The sequence below is a fragment of the Solea solea genome, chromosome 7, assembly GCF_958295425.1.
Source record: "Solea solea chromosome 7, fSolSol10.1, whole genome shotgun sequence".
In the NCBI taxonomy this organism is placed as follows: Eukaryota; Metazoa; Chordata; class Actinopteri; order Pleuronectiformes; family Soleidae; genus Solea; species Solea solea.
This window is the reverse complement of record NC_081140.1, coordinates 3,955,254-3,982,931: the sequence shown is the minus strand read 5'-3', so window position 1 is coordinate 3,982,931 and position 27,678 is coordinate 3,955,254. Positions and strand designations below refer to the sequence as shown.

At 39.3% G+C, this 27,678-nt stretch overlaps 1 protein-coding gene across 1 annotated transcript; it reads left to right on the top strand.

Moving 5' to 3' along the window:
- Nucleotides 1-4,179: 4,179 nt before the first annotated feature.
- On the top strand, nt 4,180-21,585 carry LOC131462648 (tubulin-specific chaperone cofactor E-like protein). The gene is made up of 11 exons (XM_058634035.1): nt 4,180-4,254; nt 6,814-6,931; nt 8,232-8,299; nt 10,415-10,594; nt 11,283-11,422; nt 12,238-12,419; nt 15,806-16,062; nt 16,865-16,991; nt 18,121-18,237; nt 18,386-18,497; nt 19,730-21,585. Exons 4-11 carry the CDS (start codon nt 10,447-10,449, stop codon nt 19,934-19,936), a joined length of 1,290 nt encoding a protein of 429 aa, XP_058490018.1. The 5' UTR covers nt 4,180-4,254; nt 6,814-6,931; nt 8,232-8,299; nt 10,415-10,446; the 3' UTR covers nt 19,937-21,585.
- The last annotated feature ends 6,093 nt before the right edge of the window (nt 21,586-27,678 follow it).

Sequence of the window (27,678 nt, the reverse complement as noted above, 5' to 3'; positions counted from 1 at the left end):
GTTATGGAAAACCAACCCAACTGTGCCGAGGTGAGGCGGTACTATGTAGTGGAAAAATGGCATTACTGACAATCACGTGACATGACGAGGTAGAATCGCCCCCTAGTGGCTATTAAGTCACGTCAACTTCTTTTCTAGAGTGCATTTAAAAACGACCAAGTTTGACCAAAGTGCTTTACAGATAAAGACACAGCAACATAAAAGCTATAACACATAAAATCAATAAAAACACAAAACAGTAAAACAGTAACGTAGTAACAAGTTAATAGTAAAAAGTTAAAATCGAGATAGAAGTATCCGGGTTGACTATTCTTATCCTGAAGTGAAGGCCAAAGGGAAGAGGTGGGACTTTAAAGGTGATTTAAAATGTTCAATGGTTTTAAATTAAATATATTTTGCTACTTCTGAGTCGGCTTCAGTGAGCAAACCAGAAGACCATTTTAATACATTGTCTTTAGATGCGACTGCAACGATTAATCAATTATTAATCGATTACTAAATTAACTGTCAACTCTTTTTATATCCGATGAATCATTGTGGGTTTTTTTGTTTGTTTTTTTAATAGATAAAACAAGTTTTCTTTATTTTCAGCTTCTTAAAAGTGAATATTTTCTGGTTTCTTTGCTCTACATAACAAAGAAATCATAAAAAGTGAATCATTTTGGTTTTTCATTTCCAGGTTTGGGAAACAAATTAATCAATTATGAAAATAATCATTCATTGCAAAAAACAACATGTATTTCTGTGATAATCTAGTAAAGGGGTATCATTAGTATTTTATGACCTGGAGATAACAATCAACAATTGTCATCAGACAAAACTGAAGTGTGTGTTGCTTGCTCTCAGTACCAAAGTCCATAGCAAAAGAAAATCAATGATTTAGAAGTTGTTCTCCCACTGCTTGTCATGGTTTGGTTTGTCTGTCATGTTATGTTCTGTGTCTTGATTTCTCTTTCATGTTTCAAGTGTTGTCTTCCTGTTTTATTTTGTGAGCACTCACCCCTGTCTCTGTTCTAGGTTCCTGTTTGCCCCGCCCCCTTCTCGTCTGCGTGCACCTGCTCCCTGATTGTTCCTGCGCACCTGCATGCACTTACTCTCTAATCAGCACTGCTCTTAAACCCTCTCTGTGTCTTGTCTCGTCGCCAGTTGGTTTGTAGCTTTGTCTGGCGTTCCAGCACTCTTGTCTTCCCGTGCTTCGACCCTTGCCTTCCTGATTTTCTCGACCTCGTCTCTTGCCTTGTGATTCTGTTACCTCTGCCTGTTTGGACTGAATAAACTGGACTGTCTTTGGATTTTGCCTGAACCTTGAGTCTCTGCAGTTGTGTCCTATCTCTGGTTTCCACGACTTCGTTCCTGACACTGCTGCCTCCATCAGTGACTTCAGATGTGTCTTTTTGTTTGAAATCTTCAGTGTTTGAAATTTTATTTCAGGTTTACCTAAGTGACACAAACTTACCACATGAGGCAGCAGTACATCAGACCTAAAAACATACTAATTCTGAGTGGATTTTGGTATAGGAGAGTGAGTGGGTGGTTTCCAGTCAGAAACAAGGTGATCTAATGGTGAGATACATCACAGCCCTACCTTCTTAAAGGTAAGGTGGGAGATCCTGGAAAAATGGTTTGAGCAGGCTTCATTTTGAATTTAATGTCTGCATTTTAATGATTCAGCACATCCATCCAATTATTTAAATGAGGCCATTCAATGTGAGTTTTTACAGGCCTGTCCGTTCCACAGCTGACTGACATTTTTCATTTTTGTGACAAAAATGGTCACATTTTAATTAACTGGTTACTATCGGGGTGTGAAGAGGATTTTAAGCAATACAGTAAAAAAAATGCTCCAGAAAATGATCTCCCACTCTACCTTTAATGTCACTTTTTTCTGTTTTCCACTGGGAGCCATGTTTCAGTGATGGTCAGGTCCTGGCGGCTCACACAGTGATGTCAGTGCAGTCACTTTAAGATGTGCAGCCTCTTCAAATTGATTGTGGGTCAAGTCTGACCCATGACATTTAGTCTCTCTTGCTCTGTTGTTTCCATCGGATTAAGGCAACATGGATGGGCTAAGCTAAATGTAGAATATAGTGAGGTGTGATGCAGCCTGATCATGTGTGATTTATCTCGTGTCATGAGGGGCGGGACTCCTGACACTATGTCATCGATTGTTTCCAATTAACTTTTTGCATCGAGCATAAATCCAGTTTAAGTCACCGGGAAGTTGTGAGTATGAGTCACAGGCCACTTCTTTTGCTGAGGTAGAAGAGTGGATCGAACCTGAACCAGGTCACCCTCCTTCTGTCTACACTGCTGCCTGTTGTCCCTGTCCTTGAGGACAGCAGTGCACAAACACTGGACACATGTGGGTGTTGTACTTTGTGTTGTGACATGTCTGACCACAAGGTCCACCCACGTTTGTTTACTAAAAGATAATGTACTTCAAACTGGGTCAGCTATTTATATGAAATCAATCACCTACACAGATTAGGAGTAGTTCCTTTGAAAACAAAGAAACAAAAAAAAGAGGCACTGATACATAATCAGTGTTGACTGTGCCGTGTGCTGCCCCCTGTGCTGAGAACCATCTTGACACATGGAGGCTCGTTCTTACTGAAAGCCTGGCTACCACAAGGGACACAATAAAAAAAGTGTTCAGGGGAAATGTGTGTGTTGTAGCAGAATTAGGACACTTACAACTAAGTATATATATAAAAAAAAACCAAAGTTAAAAGGTGTTAAAAGTAAAGTGGGATTTTATCAAAGCAAAGTGACACTATAGTCCCAGTCTATTCAAATGGCAGCCCATGGGCCACATGCGGCCCATAGCCAACTGCATAGTGGCCCAGCCTGTAGTTCCACCAGAAACACAGAGAAATAACTAGAGAAACACTTTTCACTGTCCCTCAAAGATTCCTACATAAATTCCTACAGCGGTATTCCACTGATGTATTATAATCACGTGTTTATTTTTTTTAAATTTAAAACAGTTATAGCTAATACGGTGCACTTTTTCACGCACTTTGAGGTGTGTGAAGAACAACTGAGTTTGTAATTGAATAGTCCTGGTATATAAATACAGGGAGGGAAAAAGGAGTGTTTGATATATGCACCTGATGCAGCTGAGGATAAGCAGCACAGTGTGTGTGTCTTCAGCGAGTCAACACCTTCAGCTGACATTCTGTTTTGAATGAAAATGTGATGAAAATAAAGCTGTGTGTTCTGCATTGGTTGTTTATTTTGTTTCCAGTCAGTCAGTCAGTCAGTACTTCTTCAAATTCAGTTTTGGGTCCAATTGTTTGTTCAGCTTTTGTCCACCATGCTGCCCTCTGCTGGAATCAGCTTCCAATGAACATTAAGACAGCCTCAACTGATGAAAATCCTGTACTTAACTGAACTATTCATTGTTGTATAATGTATAGTTTAGATCTTTATCCCATTGACCTGCTCTATTTTTTTAATGATATTGATCTGTTTACTTGCTTCCATTCTTTAAATTTGTATTTGTGTGTGTTTGCGTCTTTGTGCTCTTTATATTTCACACATTGAATAATCCGTGAATGTTTTCTGTGTAAATGTAACAAATGGTTAGTAAAGGATGTGGCGAAACTGATATTTTATGCACTGCCGAGTCAAATATCTGGTAGTTCCACACTTAACCCACTAGAGGGCTCTGGAGTGATGGCTGAAAGACAACGCTGTACAGAGCACGTGACTACACTGTATGTTTTTGTGACCACATTTATTTTTGGCTTCTCCTTTTCCCCCATTTATATTTATTGCGAATAATGTAACCAGCCAAAATAAAAATAAAAACATATATATGAAGATGTACACACACACACACACACACACACACACACACACCAGCATTGATAGAATTCTTTATTTATGATTTTATACACATGTATTTTATCTTTGTGCATAATAAATTCTAAATCAAATGAAAAAATAAAACAAGACAAATCGTGACCGTCAGCATCATCATCACAAACACTATGACATCATGACCACTCACTCTGCTAAAGGGGAACCTCAATTTATTATTTTAAATATGGTTTAATATCACGATATAATGAAGGCTTAAAAAAAACATACACGTAAAGTAATGTGCAAAATACCTGCCAAAACAATTTATTTTAAAAGGGAAAAATCGTTTCCAGCCATCAGGCTACGTCACTTCCGGGATGTAGGGGGTGAGCAAAATGACAGCTGGTTGTTTTCATCAACAAGGGGATTTTAAAGTAGACATTGAAGGTATGTATGACGACGAGCTGCGGTTCATTTCGTTCTACAACGTTCTTTGATAAAGTCAGTCAGTCAGTCGCTGAGTGTTTGCATGTCGTGTTTGTCTGTTGTTTGTCTGAGCGTCCATCAAGCTGCTGCTGCTGATGCTGCTGCTGATGATGCTGCTGCTGCTGCTGATGATGATGCTGCTGATGCTGATGGGGGTCACAGTCTCATTCTGCTCGGCTGTCAACAACTTAAAATTCCCACACCATTCTTAGCCGGAAATATAATGGGGGGGGAAAGTGCCGTTATGCACGTTTTAATTAAGAAAAAACAAACTCTATTCACAAATGTGTCAATTCTATGGTTTCTACGTCTTATCAGTCGGTATAGTCCGTGACAGGGCCACAATAAGAATTTAACCTGATCAGCGGGGATTAAACATTCATTCGGCTTAAGTCTCATAAACGAAACAGCACGTTTAATTGTAAAACATCAATTTGTATCATGCGTCTCTGTGTTGTTGCCACGACGGGGGACTGTATTCGGTAAGACACGCTTAAAAGTTACATTTTTGTCCAAATAACTTTTGTTTTGTTAAAACTGTTGATGCCGAGTAGACAAAACACTTTTTGTGAATCTGATATTCTCGTGGTCTGTAAACGAATCGACGTGTTTGTTCACTGACAAGCCAGGAGTTTATAAATAACCAGACTTTTCAAGGGTGTTTGGCGTAATTGACCATCCATAAATCAGCTGTAATTTCATTTTACAAGCTTTAAAATATGTATGTTCACCCAAAAATAAATTTGGTACAGTTCTTAAGGGAGTCTGACCCACGGTAATATATATATACATGTATATATATATATATATATATATATATGTATATATGTGTGTGTATATATATATATACATATATATACATATATGTATATATATATATAAACATATATGTATATGTATATATATATATATATATATATACATACATATGTATGTATGTACATATATATATATATATATATATATATATATATATATATATATATATATATATACATACATACAGTGGTATGCAAAAGTTAAGGGGCACCCCTTAGGAAAATCACTGCATCAGTTTGCTGAGCTTCTGAAGCAGCAACTTAATTTTAACATATGTTAAACCTTATGGAAACAGAAACATCTCAGTAGTGAAATCATCTTTATTGGTCCAACAGAAACATCTGTATGTGCATTTAAACAAAAATAGGCATGTGCATAAGTTTGGGCACCCTAAAGAAATCATTTCATTAATATTTAGTACAGCCTCCTTTTGCTGCAAGAACAGCCTGTAGACGCCTCCTATAGCCACAGACAAGTCCCTGAAGTCTGGCAGGTGGTATTTTGGCCCATTCCTCCATACAAAATGCCTCTCTGTGACCAATTCTTGAACATTCTTGTCAAGAATCTGCTGATACTTAAAGGAATTCATGTGGCCCTAAACTTTAATAAGGTTTCCAGTCCCTGTGCTGGCCACACAGCCCCATAACATGATGGCAATAAGTTCTTCTCATGGAATTCAGTGTGTTTTTTCTCCATGCATACCTCCTCCTGTTCTGACCAAATAACTCTATCTTAGTCTAATCTTAGTCTTAGCAGTATTTTTATCCGAAATGCTTCTGGCTTATCCAGATGTGCTTTTGCATACCTCATGCGACTCTTCTTGTGACGAACACTCAGGAAAGGCTTTTTGCACATCAGCGCTTTTCCTGGTGCAAAGTACGCTGGATTGTGGAAAGATGAACAACTACACCATCAGTAGCCAGATGTTCTTGTAGTTCTCTGGGAGTGTTCTGGGGCTTGTCTGTGACCATTCTAACCATCCTTCTCCTGTGCCTTTCCTGTATTTTTTTGGCCGACCACATCTTTCCTTCACAAGGACTGTACTTGTGTACCTTCCATTTCTGCACTACATTTCTAACTGTGGAGACAGACAGTCCAAACCTTCCTGATCATTTCTTGTACCCTTTTTAGAATTCATGACAGTGAATTATGTTAGTTTTTAGGTCAGTGGAGAGTTGTTTAGATGCCCTCATGTTGCCACACTCTAATAAAAGAACCTAGGACAAGCACAGCCAGCAATGACCTCTGTTAAACAGCCTTTTTCATGATTGGTTCCACCTGTCTTTGAAACTGAAGGTTTCACGAGCTAATCAAAGCAATGTTGTGCTGCAAACTGTCAGCTTTAAATCCCCACAGGTCTTGAAATGAATGTGATTAAAAGGGTGCTCACACTTTTGCACAAACCATTTTTTACATTTAATTTTATCATAATAAAACTATGTAATGCTACTTTAAGAATTTTATAGACCAAGTGTAGACACTCAAATGTCTGTGTATATATATATATATATACATATATATATATAATTATATAATTTTGACATTGCTACAATATTTATATCCTGTTCCTCTGTATGTATTTTGTCTGTGTTTTGCAGAAAGTCTGACTGACTGCTAAAGGAACGTGTGCATTTTCATTCTGCTGACATGTTACTACAGCATAAAAACCCAAACTAATCTTTGACCTTGTTTGTTCTCCAGCGTCATGTGGTAAACGCCTCTTGAGACCTTCCTGTCGTCCTGGGCACCACGCACCAAATCCTGACAACTGACCAAAGAGGAGGCAGCAGTGTCTGTCAGCCCCATCAGCCACTCTGGAGTAAGATAATACTTACGTATATGTAATATGTATACTTTGTGTTGTGTAAAAATAATGTCATCTATGTTTAAAGTGTGCTTGAAATGAATGTATGAATGTAAATGTGTCAGTAGATAGAAAGCATCTTAGTAGTAGTATAGTTCAGGTTGTATGAGGCAGTGACACAGTCTAACACATTTTTACAACTTTAAAAGGTTCACCAAATAAGGTCTACGCCTGCTAATGCCTCATACAGATAAGATCATTATAAATCAAACTGGATCTAAGATATTAAACTTGGCTAACAAAGGACTATAAAATGTACACCTACTTACGTTGATGATATCGTAACAGTATGTTTTCCACTTTAACTGTAGTTTGTGTCGCCCTGTAAACCACACCCACACCCTGTGTCAAAGTCCATCACAGCACACAGGAGTTGTTGAAATGTGTTAGTTTGTGACTTCAGTGATTTACTCAAGTGACTATTGTCACTATGAGAGAGATTCAAGGTCAACCATTGTCACAGTTTTGCCACCTTTTTAGCTTGTGAAACCCTTCTGACAGATTTAGGATGTGATTCTGTTACAATCTACTTAAAACCTGAAATGACCTAGAAATCACACTCAAATACAGTGGAGGTAAAATCTCTCATCATCGTCACAGTCTTACTTTTATTATAAATAAATGACACATATATTAAATTAATGTTTAACATTTGGAAATAGCTGGTTTTAAGATAATATTACATGTTGTAAAATGTGCACTTAAAATAGTCAGCAACAATATATTCTACAAAAATGTGCTCTTTATTTTAACAATTTGGTCGTGAATGGGGTGGATCGAAAATATCGATTTGGTGATAAATTGTCATCCTTCCTCGTGTAATACGATAATCGATAAATGAAGGCGCTCTAAAGTAAACAGTCCCTGTCGGTTTTACTCACCGGGCGTCGCTACTTGATGTCTCCTCGCAGCAGCGCTGCTCAAATGATTGAGGGAAACTTGGATGGAAGTTAACTGACTGAAGAAGAGGGAGTTTACAGTGGGATAATGGAGGAGATGCTCCATCCACATTCTATACATAACCTTTATGCACTTAGTTCTCTATGTTTTTAAATAAATGGAGAAATCCTGCGCTGTATCGCTGTATCGCTGTATCGTGATGTTATTGGTATTGTGGACCATGTATCGCGTATCATATCGTGAGGTACCCTGTGATTCCCACTCATAATCATGAATGTTTGTCATCTTTAAAAAGTAGTGAAGTGAAAGTGTGGACTTGATCTGAGCGGGGCTTCTTCTGGTTCTTCTTTGACAGGCCCTCAGTGCAGAAACAGGAGACAGAGAGCAGTGACAGTGGTCACATCAGTGGAAGTGTCTCTTCAGGTAGGACACGCTGTGTCAAACATGTGTGTGACTAATCTTTAACAGAACACTGGCTGGACACACATCTGTATTTTACTTGTCTTGTGTGTGTGTGTGTGAAATGAGGTGGCGTGTAAATGGCTAATAGCACGATTAATTATTACGAAGAGTAACAGATTGCTTTCATGCATTCATCACCACAATTTACTGCGGCCCGTTTTTGTCAAATCAGTTACTGTTACCAGATCCTTTTATTATTATTTTCTTCTGCCATAACCACTACATAATTTATGCTTCCCTGCAGCACACTTCAGAGTCAGGCTCTGCCCACCATCCTTTTAACACACGACACAGACACTTCATCATCTTAATTATGGCACGTTTGCAATGTTGTTGTGTTTTTTTAAGTTCAGCTTAAAGATCAGCCTTCGTCAGGACACAGAGTGTCTCTGTGGTTTGCTGATGCTGAGAGCTGAGGGCACGTCCTCGTGTGTCTCCTGCTTCCATTACCACTTTGCCATAAAACAGAGACACATTAGACGTCAGACTGGACAGTGTCAAGAGGATTCTGTTGTGTTAAGACTGACTGCTGTGATCGTAGCGACTAAATCCTGTACTGAAATAATATCAGCGATTTATTTACTTCCACTTATTTTTCCACTTCCATTAAACACGCATCTTTCTATCTATGACCTCAAATAACCCAGCATGACCCCGGGCCGGTGTCGTCGGCCTCAGGCAGAACATAAGAAATGAAATACAACCTCCTAGTGGTCGAGGGAACATCTGACAAATAAAATTGAGACATGGCTCCTCCAATTGATGTCAACAAGTGAGGACGTTAAATGATTTAGTCATACAGTCTTGTGCTTATTTAATTAAAGGGATAGTTCAGTCTGGTTATTTGACGTACTAAGCATGTCCCCCGCACCAACAGGGACACATGGAAAAACACATTTCAGCCACTTAACAAAAGAATCACCTCATAAAACTCTGCCTGCTAATGCCGCCCACAGACTGTGTCATGACCATGAAAGCTGGTGGTGTTTAGTTGTTGTCTTGTGGTTCCTGTTTTATTTTGTCATTTCTCTCTCCTCTCGTTTCAGGTAACTTGCCTTTTCCCCCTTGTGTTTCCCACCCTGATTGTTTCCACCTGTTCCTCATTAGCGGGTGTATACAGATGAATCCGGCGAGCCGTTTGTGTGTTTCACCATCTAACAGCGCTGGCATATTCATTCAAACTGTAGGCCTACTCAGTAGAAAATTATGATTTTAAAAGTAACTAAGCAGATGACAAGGTAATGTCCAATTATTACATATTACTTCAGAAAAACTTCCAAAAGTGCGAGTACTCCACAATAAAAGACAGTAATGTGAGTAGTTGTAATTATTTACCTCCCTAGTTAGAGCAACTTGCGTCATATTTCACAATAACACCACATCGAGTTCATTTGTACTTTTGTTTGCTACTTTGTTTTGTTTTTTCTTGTAGTTTTTCCCTCAAAAGAGTGTTTTTTTGTTTCTTTGCTTTTCTCAAGTGATTTTGTTTCTTAGCTGTTTTTGTTAGTAGTTTTTTTTTTGTTGCACATTGAAAATAAAAGTTTGTTTATTTTTCACTTTGTCTCCCGAGTTGTGCAATTGGGTCCAAGTCCTTGTCTCGGTGTGACAGACTGTGATATTTCAGCAATCATATGTAATCTACACTTACCTAAATCTACTATATTTTAAGAATATGTTCACCACTTAATCTCACATTAGACAGCCTTTTCTGACTGGAAACTCAAGTTTGTGTCACTCTGACAACTGCTCACTCCCCGCACCAAAGGCCAAGAAAAAAATCCCTCAGGATTTGTTTGACCTCTGTTCCCTCAATCATAAAGTTTCTTTAATTTTGTCTTTGAAATCTTTAGTATGGATTTACCAATGTGGCCCAGAATGACTTGTAGACCAGCAGCTCCTGTCCCTGTGTGAGCTGAAAAAAAAATTCTCTATGGACTTTGGTGAAGGAGAGGAAGCTATTTACAAACTTGTGGGTTGTTTTTTTTTTCACTGTGACTTTCACTGGTCTTTGTTGTTGCATGGCTGAGTTCTCGCAGCTTATCACAGTGTCTGTCTCTTTCCCACTCTGTGGATTAGCTGAGGCGGAGGCTGCTCAGCGGGACGAAGCCATGGAGCCACTGGAGGATAAATATGGTCGTTCCTTTGTGGAGGTGATGAGTGAGAAGTACAGCCCAGAGAACTTCCCATACCGCAGAGGACCTGGTATGGGCGTGGTGGTTGTGCCCACTGCAGGACCTCAAGGTTCTCCCATGAAAGGTGAGTTTTATAAAGTGGTCCTTCCTTTGTTAAGGGTCACAGCTTGTTAAGTCCAGATTTTTTAAATGTGATTGTTGACACACTGGCCAACTTCACTGTACTGTCAGTGGAATCAAACAATCAAACAGTTTATTTCCACTTAACAGACGCCTGACCGAATATAATCTACTCTAGTTACGTCTACAATATCTGAAGAACATGTTGCCACTTTATCTTGTCATCAAACAGCCTTTTCCAGCTAAAAATGACTCACTCTCCACAAGTCCATAGCTTCTGTATGTCTGAAGTCATCCTTTATTTGCTGTTGGGGACACAGGAGCTGTCTATTGCTGCTTCATTTGGTGTCACTTTGGTAAATCTAAATAAATGACTTCAAACACAGGAATCACAAAATAGCACAGGGTTAGAGTAGATTAAAATTGCAGATTTACTCCTTGGCCTTTGGTGCATGGAGTGATTAGTCCATAATGCAACATAAAAGTCAGTGGGCCAGCAATTATGTGTGATAACTATAATTAAGTGGTAACTCATGCAACCCTCCCAACACTTTCCAGCAGTTTAAAATGTTTATATACTATATAAATATAAGGTTTTATCCATGCATTCAAGTAGAAACCCATTTAATCCCCCTCTTTTTTTCAGTGTGACTAATTCATATTCACTCCTCTGTCCTCTTCTCCCCCTTCAGACCGTCTGAACCTACCCAGTGTGCTGGTGTTGAACGGCTGCGGCATCAGCAGGGCAGGTGCCCGGGCGGAGATTGCTGCTTTCTGCGCCCATGTCATGGAGCTGGACTTGTCCCATAACAAGCTGCAGGACTGGCATGAGGTGGAGTTGCTGGGCTTATTACAGTTAATAAGCAGTTAATGATTAAAAGTGTTGCGTAACACATCCATTGTTTTTTTTTTTTTATCATTTAATGGAAATTGTTGATAGTAAGTAAAGAGGATAGAAAACCACCACTCTCATCCTGTAAGTGATAGCAGGTAAATGCTCCAGAGGAAGAAACGTAGCACAGGCTTTTTCATTTGTGATGATGAGATAAAAAATAGCATCGATCAGAAACACAGTTGTTCATGTGGTTTTGTCTAGATTAAAAGATAGTCCAGGTAATTTGAAGTATGGGTATATGAGGTACCAATTCATAATCAGTGTAAGCAGCTTGAGACTCTGATGCTTGCTCTCAGTGGGCACACAAGAAAAAAAGGGTTTTAGCCTCCTAATAATAGGCTCGTCGAATAAAGTCTATGCCTTGCTGTTTTGTAAACTGCTTACTCGACCACACCAAAGTCCATAGAGAAACTCTTACAGATGTTACGGTTTTTTTAATGGACTTTGGTGCAGGAGAGTGGGCCAGTCAGAACATGCTCTTTAAAGGCAATATGAAGCTGCAAACATATGCTTAAGTTACTGCAGATATAAACTCACATTTCATGTTCTTTGTGCCACCACTGGCAGCTATGTTTTCAGTGTGAGGCAGCCTCTGCGGCTCAAGCTGGTTCTTAACACGAGGGGCGAGAGCTATGTGTCAATACCTCAAACACCCACACTTCAAAAAAACCTGAACTGTTAAACCTCCTGGATTGACAACAGAGTAGAACATACAATACAACATACATGTTTTTGTTGTTTCTGCTTTTCAGATCAGTAAAATAGTGTCCAGCATTCCAAACCTGGTGTTCCTGAACCTGAGCTCCAACCCTCTGGCAGGAATGACCCTGGAGCCGCGGTGCGCTGAAGCCTTTTCCCGGGTGCGACGCCTCGTCCTCAACAACACCCAAGTATCCTGGGACACTGTGCTGCTGCTCACGAGGGAGATACCTGAGTAAGAACACTGACACATAGTCAGTTGATTTATTGATGAGACTTAGGGCTGGGCGATATGGACTAAAAGTCATATCTCGATATTTTTTAGCTGAATGGCGATACTCGATATATATCTCTCGATATTTTTTCTTTCTGTTTCCCCCAAAGCATAACAGCATATTAGATCAAAAGTTCCCCAGAGGCAAACCCTTTAAAAAATAAACAAACAGTCCGTTATAAGTTTAAGCCACATGCCAAATGTCAGAGGTCATTGAAATAAAAATGCTCCTTGAAAAAAATAAAACACATCTCTTTCCTGTATGACAATTATATACAGTAATTAATTCAAAAATACAATACTGTTACAATTTTAACAGAAATAAAAACGGATTTAATAAAATTGGAACAAACATGACTAATAAAATAAAAATTGTATCTGTGAAAATGAATGCTTAATTGGGTTTAAACAATTTTTTCAATTATTTCACATAGATATTTAACACAGCTTGTTGATATGATAATTAAATAATGTCTATTTTATTATTAATATTGACTACTTTGGCCTTCCATATGTCCAAAAGTGACTGACAGTAATGGAAAATAAGTCAAAACTCTATAGAATGGGAACCATGCTAGTTCCCGCCTCCTCAGCACGAGCTGAACGATAAATCTAACACACCAAGAGAGGCGGGACTTAAGGCAGAACAGCCAATCATCAGCCGGTCACACTCAAAGCCGGTGTCATGTTTGAGGCAACGACAGGAGAGGCGGCCAGAGAAACAGAGCCACTGTTGTGAGGCGTTTGTGCAAAACTGAGGAAAAACTGCAGAAAAAGTGTTGGTGTTGAACCCTCTCACCGGGAAAAGTGTGGGTGTTAAAACACCCACATCCCCCACGGGTGCGACGCCCTGGTGAGTGTGTAGGGACGCAGGGAGAGGGAGAGAAGGAAATGGGTACGAACTTGTGACCCATGTATTGTCATTTTAACACAAAATGAACTATACCGATACAAGTGATATTGTCCCGTGTTATATCTCGTTTAGAAATATATCGATATATATTAAAATATCGAGATATCGCCCAGCCCTAATGAGACTTAAAGGTATAGTTGAGGTTTTTTTTTTAGTGTGGTTGCATGAGGCACTGACACATAGACAAGCATGCATGCTCTTATTGAAAACATGGCTCCCAATGGGGACACAAGGAACAAAAGATTTTAGCCACTTAACTAAAGACTGACTTAATAACGTTGTGTTCCATGTACTGTATTGGAAATGAGACGTTGGAACTGGGAGAGACGTAACCTCATAGTTGACTATGTCTACAACTGATTTACTGTAAATTAAATACAACAGAAGTGTAATTAACAGTAACTGGAGCATTGCGGCGATCTTGGTGAGGTAGCTGCGACTTTCCCAGTCAACTTGGAAATTCTGACTTCCCACAACAACTGGAATGCACCATAAAATCCACACTATCAGGTTTTCTGAAGTGTGGTTGTATGAGTTATTGACACAATCATTGTTGACTGAGCTGTGTGCGCCCCCTAGAGTGTAAGTTATTAAACTGAGAAACTATTACCATAGCTGCTGTATACAATATTCATGATTCATTCAGCTAAGTTGGAGAGAGGTGGGTAGGTGTCAAACCTGTGAACGTGTGTGTGTGTGTGTGTGTGTGTGTGTTATTTTCTAAAGGTGAGACTGCGAATTGTAAAACAGAGAATTCCTCCACTCACAGGTCCATTTTTCAAGCATGTCAAGAAACTATGGTGGCCTTCATGTACCAAAAAGTATGGTTTGTCCATTTGGGCTACTGTAGAAACATGGTGGTGAAAGATGGCAGCCTCCATAGAACCTAAAGTCCATATAAAAAGCTTTTTCTAAACTTGTGAAACTAAAATATTTAATTTAAAAGTAATTACACACTTACTAGTGAGTAGTATATTCAATGTGTACTAATAAACCCTCCTAAATGCTGCACACCAGACTAGCGCTGAAACAATTACTCAGTCAATTACTAAATTAATTGTCAACTATTTTGATAATGGATTAAATTGAGTGTTTAAATAATTCTTCAGATTTGTCTGCTTTTTAAATGTGAATATTTTCTGGTTGCTTTGCTTCATATAACAAAGAAATCATTAAAATGAAGAAAATAATCGTCAGATTAATGGATTCTGAAAGTATTTTTTAACAGCCCTACACTGGACCTTTCAAAATCTACATATTATATCTATAATGTCCGTATGGGCTCGCAGTCTGATACATTTACATATGACAAATGCAGCAGGACATTTTCTAGGACACTGGAGGATTTTCCCGAGTTCCTCCTGCTTCTTTCTCGCATGAGCTCACTCAGATATTATCCAGGGATTAGACTGGAGAGCTGGCAGGAGAGGAAATGTGAACAGTTTCCATTTGCATTCACACATATGGCCCCTCCAGGCACTCTCCAGAGAATGCACAGACTCTAGTGCATGTCTGAAAGCAGCTATAAACTATCACGTCCAACATAATAGCCACAGAGACTAAAGGAGAAAACCACAATGACAAAAGTGCTTCCGATTAACACGTAAACCAATTTTATTGTGTAACAAATGTATAGCATGGTGTGTGGGGAGGTGTTATCTAAGATACATCTACATTACGCCATTTATTCTCTGACAGGACCCTGACATGTTTGAGCAGTTTGGAAATACTGGCTGCGTTTAAGTATCAACAGGAAGAAACATGGAATATGCACTTATCCACATACATTTCCTGACTGGTTCTGTTTTTCAAAAAACAACAAAAGACTCTACAATATATGTACTTCTTTTATTTTCAGTTTTCTCATAACAGAAATCCTTGTTCTTACTCTTCGTCATTTGGTCAGTAGTACTTCCTGCAACTAACCACTGCAGAGAAGAAATCAAGATTATTGTGTAACACCAGTACATATGCCATGGTCACATGATCTGCGTTTTAGGGTGTGTTATATGGACGCAGGGAAAAATTTATTTTTTTATTGTTTACATGAGACGAGTTGTAAAATTGTGTCTATTTTGTATTTCAGCAGAGATGCAACTAACGATTATTTTCCAAAAAGAATGACGTTTATTTTTTTTCAATGGCACAAAGAAACAATCAGGCAGAATCAGAAACAATCATCTAATAGGTGATGATTCATTTAGTTATCGATTAATTGTTTCAGCCCTAAAATCCAGAGTTGATGCTGAAGAATAGCTCATCTTTTCCATTTGTCAAACACGTACACATGATTATTTTTAAAGTTGTAGGAGGAAATCCTCTGTTTTCAAAATGCCCACCTACATGTTTATTACTGAAGAATATCTACCGTGGTGTATAAAAGATAATCCATACATTGTCACAGCCTTGTGAAATGTGCTCTGTCGTCCTGTAGTCTGGAGGAGTTGTTCCTGTGCCTTAATGAGTACACCAGTGTGAGTGCCTCCAGCGCGGCGTGCCCGAACCTGCACCTGCTTCACATCACCGACAACAGCCTCCAGGACTGGGCCGAGGTCCGCAAGTTTGGCTCCATGTACCCCGTCTTAGACACTCTGATCATGGCCAATAACAACCTGGCATCCATCGAGGACAACAAAGACATCCTGCAGCGGCTTTTCCCCAAACTACGCAGCATTAACCTCAACAACTCAGGTCAGACTCTTTGTGTGTTGGTATTTAAGAGTCTCATGGTGTAGTTTCAGTCTGAAACATGGGACCAAATTATAGAGTCACTATTGTATTATATTATTATTATTATAGAGATGACTTTGAAATTTAGCACCAGGATGTATGTCACTGTTTCCTCAGGCTTTGTTTTATTGCAACAGCTTCTTCTCCTGGTCAACCTTTATCTCAGGTTTAGTATCTATTTTTGGCTGCATCAGCGGAGAATCTATTTTTGAACTCTTCTGTTGAAAAGAAAGGAAAAACAACAACAACTTCAACACTTTATTTTGCCGTATCTTTTTCACCCAAGGAAAAGAAAAACATCCTTCTTGTAAGTCACTTAGTCTCAGATAATTTTATTTAAGAAAAAAACATCTTCTCCCCACACACTGACAGAATGATTCATGGATTATTGATTTACGATGGGACATAATAAGGCAGCAATGATTGCATAATAGGTTTAAATGTGAAAATAATGAAACTACAACCATAAGTGTTTTGTATTTGTGTATAATCACACAAAAATTGCTTTGATACAAACATCTTATTACATATAATTTAGGCAAAGACCTTGCTTTATGGTTGCATTGTATTTACACACAGTCAGAGCTGTGCACCCCCCCCCCCCCCACCCCCGCCCTGGGAACCACCCTGAGACATAAAAAAACGTTAAATGAATTAACGCTGTTGAGCTGTTTCTTCCAACTATGAACAGAGGTTGCTTGTCTAACTTGTAGTGGGAGTGTGTTCTACATGTTTAGAGCTTGTCCAACGTGTGCGTTGTCAGGTCTAAACCAATGGGAAGACATTGAGAAGTTGAACTTCTTCCCCAAGTTGGTGGAGGTGCGACTGCAGGGCATTCCCTTACTGCAGACCTACACCAACGTAGAGCGACGGAGCCTCATGATCGCACAGTGAGTCCCATCACTGACCACAGGGATGACACCGAAGCCTCACACATATTTGTTTATTTACATTATGTACAGTATGCAGTACTGGAAAACCACAGTAAAAGTTACCTATGAGAAAACTACTTAAGTAAACATTTTCAGCCAGCTACAATGTACTGTACTTGACTGTGTAAAGTAATACATTAATAATATGTACTTTATTACATACAGTAAAATTTCCTAAAACAAAAAATGGTTTTCAAAATAGCAAGAATTATAGCAAGTGAAGTACACGACTGCTAGGGGCCTCAAATAAACAGGGGGCCCCTAATAGAGTGAGGAAGAAATTTTTGTTTAACTTTATTAAAGTAATCTAGATATCTTTGGGTCTATTTATTTAGTGTAAGGGTTCTTAAGTTATTTGATTATATTTTGTAGTTGAAAATTTCACATTTAGCAGATCTATTAAACTGGTTGTTTAGAGCAAATGCAATATCTGCTGTTGTATTTAATGATTTTTCCAGTTCAGTATCACCACACTTAATGCTTCATTTCAAATATGAAAGTGCAAATTAAAACAATTTAGATTTTGCTGCCCTCTAATGGTGTTTTTCCACTAGCGTGCCTCGCCTCAGCACGGCACGGTTATTTTGCTTTTCCATTAACGGCCTTTTTTTAGTACGTTCTCAGGCGAGCTTCCAAGCGAGCTGAGCTGATACTCTTGCCCCTTTTCCACCTATGGTCCCAGCTCGCCTCGGCGCGCCACAGTTTAGGTTGGTTTTCCACTACAAAATAGTACCTACCCAACGTGGGCGGAGTCATCAGAGCACGGCTGCATGGCAATGCCGTGACTTCGTTTTACATGAGACACACACAAAGTGTGACTAGTGACTTGTAAAGCAGTTGTTTTCAGTGTAGCTGAATCGTTAGAATCAGTTCATTAAACATATTTGTTCAGTTCTTTCTCCATGACCGGAGAACAGACTCCGTCTGACACAGTCACTGGACTGAAATACAGTGGCAGTGGTTGTCAGCTGTCAGATTTGCTGTCAATGGTCCTAACATTGTAAGACCACTAGCACCATAACAAAGATTTATTTAGTAAAAATGAAAGTTGTTACAAATATAAAAACTTGCATGTGCTCTTCCTCAGCCTTCCTGCGATATCACTACTGAACGGTAGTGTTGTGACGGACAGTGAGAGAGAAGACGCTGAGAGGTTCTTCATCCGTTATCATGTGGACTATCCAGAGGAGGAGCTGCCACACAGGTACGCTGCTGCTGCTGCTGCTGCTGCTGCTGCTGCTGCTGCTGCTGCTGCTGCTGCTGCTGCTGCTGCTGCTGTTGTTGTTGTTTTACGTGTGTGTGCTTTTAAGACTGACAGCACACACACTCTGCTCTGCTCTGTATCTTCACAGATATCATTCTCTGGTAACTAAATATGGGAGGCTGGAACCACTTGCTGAGATTGACCTCCGACCTCGCTGCCGTGCCCAGGTGGAGGTTCACTGTGAAGGAAAAGTGGAAAAGGTGTGTTAAGCACTGAAGGAGCTGTTGGTCTGATCTACAGTATCTGCTCCAACTGCTGCTGATAAACTGCTGCAGCAACGGAATCGTCAGTATTGGTGTCGGCAGATAAAATATTATCCATTTGTTATTGATGATATGCAGAGGTGTTTTATGGGAGTTTGTGGGGCCCATGCAAAAGGGACAAGGGCCCCTACATTGAACCAGACCAAATACCCCCGAATTGAAAGCAGCACTCTCTATTTGTGAAAGTTAAACAGAAGTTATTCTGCAAATAATCTAGCTGTTTCATTTGAAAAGGATTCTCACATGCTGTGGACTAAGGTGTTCAGCCCTTCTCATGGGCCCCAGGCAGTTGCCCAGTTTGTCTACCCTGTTGCAACGGCCCTGATGATATGTTCTGTAAAACATGATTTATGGCTCATTCTGTCAAAGAGCCCATCACACACACATCATGTGATTAATCATTGGATAAACATACCTTTATATACTCTTCCAGTGGAGAAACGGGGAAGAACTGATTTTAGAAAATCAGTGATTTTACATCATGGGACACAGGAGTGGTTGAACCACTGCTGCCTCTATCAATAAGCTCACATTTGGTGTTTGAAATCCTATGTTTGGATTTATTGACAATAAAACAATACACTTGACTTAAAACTTAGCAAATGAGGAAGCAGTAGACCAGCAGCTTCTATTGTTCCTGCAAACTAAAAATGTCTTTTCAGTCTAATGGCAAGATCAAGTGCTTTAATATTATAAGACACTGACTATGAGTCACTACCTCAATGAGCCACATTTAAAAAAAACACCTAAATATCTCTTTAATGTTGTCCACCTGTAATAGACTCCCTCAGGACAGATGTTATACAAGGTGTGAACAGTGTCTGTAGGTTTTAGGACAACAGGGTTGTTATTATAGGATATTATATATGTTATATAGGAATTATTCTAATTCATTGAATGATGCTGTATTCACCGTTCTTATTAACTGATCACTTATCAATCAAATATATAAAAGAAATCATGTAAAGTACTAGTAATGTAATAGTACTAGTAATAATTGCATTTTACCATTATTTTTGCAGTTATCAGCTACTCTTACAGCCTTTGACTTAATGTAGTTGAAATCTGTGTTGGTTTATTAATATTAATAATAATAATAATAATAATAATAATAATAATAATAATAATAATGCCTCAGATGTAGTAACTGTTGTTTCTGCTTGTGTCAGCTGAGCATCCGTCTGGACCAGACAGTGGCCGAGCTGAAGAAGCAGCTGACGACAGTGGTCCAGCTGTCCATCAACAGCATGAGGCTCTACTACATCGACAAGTTCAGCGTCTTCGGTCCAGAAGAAATGAAGTACAACACCCGGGCTCTCCACTCCTACAGCATCCAAGACGGTGATGAATTTCTGGTGGTACCCAAGAGCAAATGAATGGCGGATGACAAACTGGCGGATTAGAGTGACTCCTTAATTGATTGGTTCATTGGATTATTTGTTTACTTGCCAATTGGCATTGCAGAATGTGAGGGAAAAAAGATGCGTCTGGAACAGCACCAGCGCCTCCGTTTGGAACGGAAAGAAAGTTCAAAGTTAAAGGTTATGTGAAAACAATCACAGAGATGGAACAGTGGTGCCACTGTGAGGCTGTAGTTGGAAGAGCCAGCAGTCTGGAGAGTATTGTGTCTTTATTTCAGCTTTACATGAGGGCGTCCACTGTCCACTCGACTACGTGCACATATCTGTCTCGTGGACAACTACTGGCCCAGAGAGCCAAACACACAGTCTGCTAGCAGCTTCAGCTGTACCAGCAAGTCTCGTAGTACATGGCATGTACCATAGCAACATGGACAAGCACCCAACACCACTGGCTTGCCCACTCGTCACAAAAGCTACCATTATTAGTGATGAGGCAGCGGCACTGCTGTTTTCATTTGCACTTTTCTGCAGCCACAAAATCAGGAAGAGCAATGTCTGTTTAAGAAGACCTGCCTAAAGGGTTTAGTTGTTTGTCAGTGTATTTATTTTACACTTTCTCTGGATAATGAACAACAGTAGATGTTGGCACACCAAGAACAAGGAATCCTTTAATGCTCATCAATCATAGTAAGATTTAAAACCCTCCAGACACTAAATACTCCGCTTTACATAACTTTTAACATTACAGCTTGTGCTTCCACAGTAGTCACAGAATCATCTTGTGTGCACACGTGTACATGTTAAAGTGTAACAGAAATTTAAGGTAATAACAATAACTATAATATTGACACAAACTACAGCCCAAACTGAACTTTGTATAGCGCTCACTCTCTTCCACCAAAGTCCATGGAGACAATATGTGTTTTTAGCTCCTAACACAGGAGCTGCAATTCTAGTGTTGCATCTTTTTCGTTGGTTTATTGCTTACTTTATGTCACTTTTGGTGAATCTGATTTCAATCATGAAAAGTCACCAAAATAACACATTGTACTCAAAATCTCCTCTGTGCTGTGATGTTAAATCACAGATTTTCTCTATGGACTTTGGTGCGGGAGAGTGAGCGCTTTACAAAGCGGCATAAATGTCCGTTTATCCGCTGTCAGCGCTGGTTTGTGTTAGTATACTTCATATACAGTAACTATCCCTGTAGCACAAATTAAGTGAAAATAAGATTACAGATGAGTCTATTTATTCTAAGATCTAAGGAGAGAGTATTCCAGAGTGATGGCCGTGGACACAGAAGGTGATCTTAATATAGTAGAGTATTATATAGTAGATAATAAATGAAAAGGCTTTATGAGAAAATGGCTTGAGGAGTGCAATGATCATAGTTATATCTTTAAGTACTATATAATGTTTCTCTGAACATTAACGTTTTCTTCATAATCACAGACCAACATCTAATATTTCTGGGTTTTTTAACTTCTGCACATGCACATACCCTCACAGACTGTGTGTCAGGTCATGTGCTGCCCCCTACAGGCTTTATCTCCGAGGTATTTTTGAGGAAAGACACACACACACACACTATGATACCGAAGACAATCTCTATAATAAGTTTATCGTCTACATTTAAAAAATATATGTTTCCGTGAATTATTGTGGCTTCACTTGACTTGTGTTTTTTTTTTAAAATTAATTTTGTGTTTCTCAACATTTTAATGTTAATGAGAATATTTTAATGTTTGCAACATGGTTCCTCTGATTTAGCACATGTGATAATTTCCCATGTTACTTGGCTTTAATAGTTTCTGATTATTCTAATTATTGTTATTTTATTATTTCACAATGATAGCATTTTGTGTGGGGTTTAATCTCTACTGACTCTTTTCTTATGTGAGTTGTGTTTTTGTGGTATTTCTATAATTATTTGCTAATGGCCTTATGTGGTGGGCATTTAAATGCTAATCAGGCTTAAACATGGTACAGTTATTGTCCTTAATGAGATGCTGATCTTTAAAGAAGCTTGACAACTTGTGTTACAAACTAGAACAGTTTGACAGACGTGGGCATTGACCATGGGTTATCTATCCAGATGCTTTTCTGAAGAATTAGGTGTTTGGTTTAGTTTTGGACTGAAAATTAGAATGGGATGGACACTGCTGCTGAAATATCCAATGTGGAGAATGTAGGAGGTCTATCAAAATTAGAAATGTGCGTTTTTGTACATTTGGCCATGTCGCACAAAAGCACTGCAACATCTGTTGGTTGCAATATGTAACTCCGACCGCCACTAAATCCTACACACTTAGATTTGGCCTTTTACAATAGTACAAGAGTCTTTTGCTGGAGGGCACGGTTAACCTGCGCACTATCCTTCGGTCATTTCTCTACCATAGCAGGTTATGTCCCACAAACAAGTTTATTTGGCATCTCAGACTTCACCAAAGATGACTCATTGGCTCGTTACTGTTTTAATGTGGACTGTATGCCACTGTGTATTGATTTTAACATGCAGCATCCACCTTGTGTAAGAGGAGCAACGTTATTAGATGTTGGATTCTATTGCTTTTTCCTATAGCAAGCAACATAATAGTATGGGGTTCCTGATACAGTATTGCAGTAAAGGAAAGAGCTGAGTCATCAAGCCACAGAGTTAAAGTGATAGTTCAGGTTGTTTGAAGTGGGGTCGTATGAGGTTCTGATATGTGCTCAGCATTCACCCTGTGCTGGGAATCAGTTTGACACCTGGACTCTTCCTCTCTCTTTGCTCTTTGCTTTTTTTGTACTTCTTTGTAAACCACGTACTCCCTGCATCAAAGCCCAGAGACAAAATCTGTGATTTTACGTCATGGTACACAAGAGTTGTTGAGTTCAAATGTGTTATTTTGGGACTTAAAGTATTAAACTGACCCTGTTTGTGCAAGTCACACACACTGACCAACAAGCAGCAGTAAACCAACAGCTCCTCTGAATTAGAATTCATATTTTTTGCACTCACACTAGTGATAGTGAATTAGTCCTCTGTATTTAACCCATCCTTATTACACACCAGTGATCATACAAAAGCCGGGCGCAGGAGCAGTGGGCAGCATTTATCTGCACTGGGGGGATTGGGTGCCTTGCTCAGGGTTACCCTAGCCCTTGGCCCCGGGATTGAACCAGTGACCTTCCTTTCAGTATTAAGTCAGATTCCTTTTCCTCTTGGCGGCCCCCCGACAGTCCCTGTGAGATAAAAATGTTGATTTTTCTCTATGGACTTTGGTGCAGGAGAATGAGCGGTTTACAAACACAGCTTCCAGTATATGTTAAGGCTGACCACCTGTGGAGAGATAAAGCAGCATACGACATCATAGAATGTAGATTTTCATCAGGTGAACCTCCTGTGTCCTTGCTGGCAGCCATGTTTCAGGGAGATGGTTCTGGTTCTCTGGTTCTCTGGTTCTCTGGTTCTCTGGTTCTCAGTGCAGCGGACATGCCGGGGAAGCACACAGAGCAGTCAGTACCTCATACAACCGCGCTTCACCTGAACTGTCTCTGTCTCTTTAAGTCATCACATCAAGTGTTTGTTTGTGTTTGGGCTGCAGCTTCTCTGTGTTCACTATCAATAGAAATCAGTGTTTTTATCTTTCAGAAGTATCAATATCTCTATAATATGTAAATGTGAATGTCACAACTCTTCTAACACTATTATTATTTATTATTTTAAACACTACTGCTGTACTTGAACATTAGAAAATGTGATATATATATATATATATATATATATTCACACACACGTATATAGAGACCTGTCACAGCTTTATAAATACAAAGTCATGGCAGGTCAGATAAGAACAGAGTTACTGTCCAACAGTTCCTTAACCATTTTATCCCAGTAGTGCTGAATACATGTTAGCGTAGCATGAACCAGAGCCATATCGAGGCCGGCAGAGCTGTGCTGCCAGGCACCGACATCCAAACTCTGAAGTGTTGAGCTGCAGCGCGAGTGTTCAGGTGTGTGTGTGTGTGCGTGTGTGTGTGTGCACTATGGTCAGGGTTGATTTAAAGGTGTGCATGTTAGATGTGCTTGCGTGTTGCTTAGATTTATGGAATAATGTACTTGACTTGGTAGAGGTTTGAATTAAGACAGAGGGAGATATAAGTGTTTTCCTGTTGAAATCCTCCTGATAATGTCTTTTTGAGAGCATATGTTATTTATTGTGTTTCTTGCAACTTGCTACAAGCCAAAAACTTCAGCAACGCTATTTCACATAACCTAAAATCTAAAGCTGCTGTCAGCAACGTTGTATTCCGGCTAACCTTTGGTTAACTTCCTGCCCATTGCTGCCAGCTGCATTCCCCTCCATCCACTTTACACCACCTCATGAACATGTTTGGTGATGGATAACCTCACAGTTCACAAAATCAATGTCCAGACTCCAGCACACATTTTAACTCAAGAATGTTACTGACAGCAACTTTATTGTCAGGATTTACATGGGTTAGGGTGTGTTGATGAGATTTGACGGACAAATTGTAATTCATCCAAATATTTGACAACAAAAACATAACTGGAAAATTCTGCACTAATACTCTGTTAACAGCTAATCATGTGCTGTGTGTTTGTTCTGTTTTTGTGTTGTGTTGTGTTGGTCTGCAGCTGTGCAGGTCAGCTAAAAAATACAGGTAGCTCAGCTAAAGCATGAGCAGTAAGGCTCAGCTCAGCTGTGAGGCCTTTTCCAAGCTCATCAGTCAGCAACCCTTCAGGGAGACGTGCATTTCTTTAGAGGCAGCGGTAATAATTCCACCAGCAGCGAAACCACAAGAATCTGTGCGTCTAGATTGAGCCAATAGTGAGTGTCCCTGTTGAAAGTGCTTGATTTCGTGTCACTGTCACTCTAATTGTTTCCTTTTACGAAGATGCTTGTGACGGGTAGAAAGGTAGTAAGTCTAAATAACCTCTCACATCAGTGATGAACTGCCTGTGTTTGTCATTGAGTTTAGATAGTTAAGTGCTGTCCTGCTGAAATAGAGAGAACTATACCTGACATTGAAATGCCTCATAATGTCTGTAACGCTGAAGCTGCAGTACGCAGGATTTACTTGTTATTTTAAATCCTTTTGTTTAGATGAGCACAGACGGACTCACAGACGGACTCACAGACGGACTCACTCATTTCATACGGTGACAGATGACCCTGTGATACGTGAAAATATGTGTGTTTCACTTGATTCATGCTCTTGGTCACACTGGGTATGTTTCCATGCACAGTCAGGTCCAGCCGACGCCTACTGCCCTTGTCTCAGCATACAAGCACTAATGGGAAATCGACGTATTGAATGAAGTGTGTCTTTATCTGCTCCACTAGGGGGCGTTAACTTGTTAGTATTAGGTGTCTTCCTGTTGAGCTTACAGCTAGGCCAGTGCCAGAAAGCTCAGGCTAACTTCATTCCAAATCTGGTCTGACTGAAGTTCAGAGTCGAGTTAAATATTGAGATTTTAGAAGTGTCCTGATTAAAAAGGATTTTTAAGTCTTTGTAACTGATCTACAGTTCGGCATTGTCCGGTTTGATTCTTGTGTCGGACGACATGCTCGTGACTCGTCCTGTGACGACACTCTCTGACTAATCAGTTTGTTGACATCACATTTTAATCTCAGCTCAGCTCACTTGCAACCTCGTCAGAGCAGGTACTTAAAAAGTACCAGCTGCCGAATCGTGTAGAACTGTTTAATGGAAAAGCACCATAACCGGCACACAATAGTGTCTGGGGAGAAAAAAACATTTTAACATATTAAAGTAATCTAGATATTTAAATAGTGTTTATTTTACGTTATTTGAGTTCATTTAGTGCATGTTTGCCCATCTGCTCTAAGTTTTAAAAACCAAAGTCATTAAACTGGTTTACTTGTTTGATTCAAGTTCAGTATCACTTTGAATATGAAGGTGTAAATTAATACTAGGCCACTTCTGTGATTTTGCTGCCCTCTAATGTTTAAAAACAAAAAAAAAAATTAAAAAAACAGCAGTGACACTGGTTTGGTGTAATTAACACAACTTCCATTAATGCAATTTATAGTGTTACATTTTTATCATAATAGTCAAGCACAGGTGACTCTGAGGTGGTGGGAGGGTGGGTCCCCAAATCAAATTGAGCTTCGGGTCATAAAAGCTTGGGCCAGCGCTGCTGAGGGAAATGATAGTTGTAGTAGTAGTAGTAGTATTATATAGTAATAATAATAGTTTGACTCTGACTTCTGGGTGTGTTAATCTGACTTTCAGAAATGAGATTTAAAACAGTTTTAGTCTACTAAAACTGTTTTAGTTGGACTACAGTAACTAATGTTCTCATGACATATAAACATTCTGACTGGTGCTGGCTGGTTGTTAGCTCTAGCATTAGCCTACGGCGAGAACTCACTGGTTGTTTACTTGTAGTACTGGTGCGAGTTATGGGATTTAACACTAATGACCATCACATTGTGTTCAGTTGTGAGGCTGTAGAAGGAGTCCAGAAGTTTTTCTCTCTCCCAGATCACCTGAAGTACATTCTGCAGAAAAGAAGGTTATTATGGAAATGACTGATCAATAATGCCCAAAAAAAAATCCTGCCTACTGCTCCTTTAAACACTGCTAAGTATACTGTATGTGTTTATTCTGCTAATGCCAGACTTCTGGTAGCTGTAGAACAATGCATCCTGTTTGAATGGAAACCTGAGAATCTAAATAGATAGTGCTATTCTGGATTTATCCGTTAATACGCTGCTTGAGTCATCATCGTCTGCCTGTTAAAGTGGTGCACCAGAGCTCAGGGGAACTAAGAAGGATATACTTGTCTTTACTATACAGCAAATGGGATTATAATGTATAGATTTGGGTTGGATGGAATGTGCAGGATGCCCCTGCTCAGGCCCATGAATCAGTATTTCCTCTCAACACATCCCTCATCTACTGTATGTAACTGTTCATTAAAGCATTATCAGATTTGTAGGATCCTGTATGAAGTATTAAATGGAGCAGAGTGAGTCATCCATACTTGTACGTAAAGAAAGATGTGTCACTGAATGGTAATAAAAGGAAGTCTCCCTTCTCTGTGTTTGTGAACCTGTCAATAACAGCAGCAGCTGTAAGAAGCAGGTCAGGAGTCTGCACGTGTTTCATGGCAGGAGGTGATATACTGCAGTATGAGTTCATGATTTATTCACTTTGATGCAGACGCTCATATACATGCACGGATGACTACATGAGTGCTGGAAGTGGAAAACATTATTTATAAGGAGAGTCCAAACCAATCACGTTGAACATAGTAATAACTGCACACTACCAGATGTCAGAGAGCTCAAATGACAAATTAAAAATGTATACTTTTTTGATTTATTGCACATGTAAAAGAGAACAAAAGGGTTCACTTTGTAGTAGTAGTTTAAAATATGTTCTTTGAATACATAACCGTACAGCAGATAGGCTACAGCACACCGTGTGCTACCCCTGCAACTTTATTAGGTGTACCTAATAAAGTGGCTAATGAGCTTTTATTAAAGTAATGTTTAATCAAATATTACTTAAATTGGTAACACCGAAAAGAGCTAAGTTAATTAATTTAGGTGTTACCAATTTAAGTAATATTTCGTCAATAAGTTTGTCAACCATTTTTTTTTTTCATCGTGCATCTAAAAACAAAACACACGTAACTGATTTGTTTGTGAAAAGTTTCTCTGTCTAAAGGTTCAAATGTGTAAAAATTGGAGACATCTAATTGCACTTTTCCATGATAC

Coding starts and splice junctions, on each gene's coding strand:
- LOC131462648 (XM_058634035.1), top strand. CDS start 10,447: ATGGAGCCACTGGAGGATAAATATGGTCGTTCCTTTGTGGAGGTGATG. Junction 10,595..11,282: donor TCAAGGTTCTCCCATGAAAG/GTGAGTTTTATA, acceptor CTCCCCCTTCAG/ACCGTCTGAACCTACCCAGT. Junction 16,992..18,120: donor CGGAGCCTCATGATCGCACA/GTGAGTCCCATC, acceptor GCTCTTCCTCAG/CCTTCCTGCGATATCACTAC.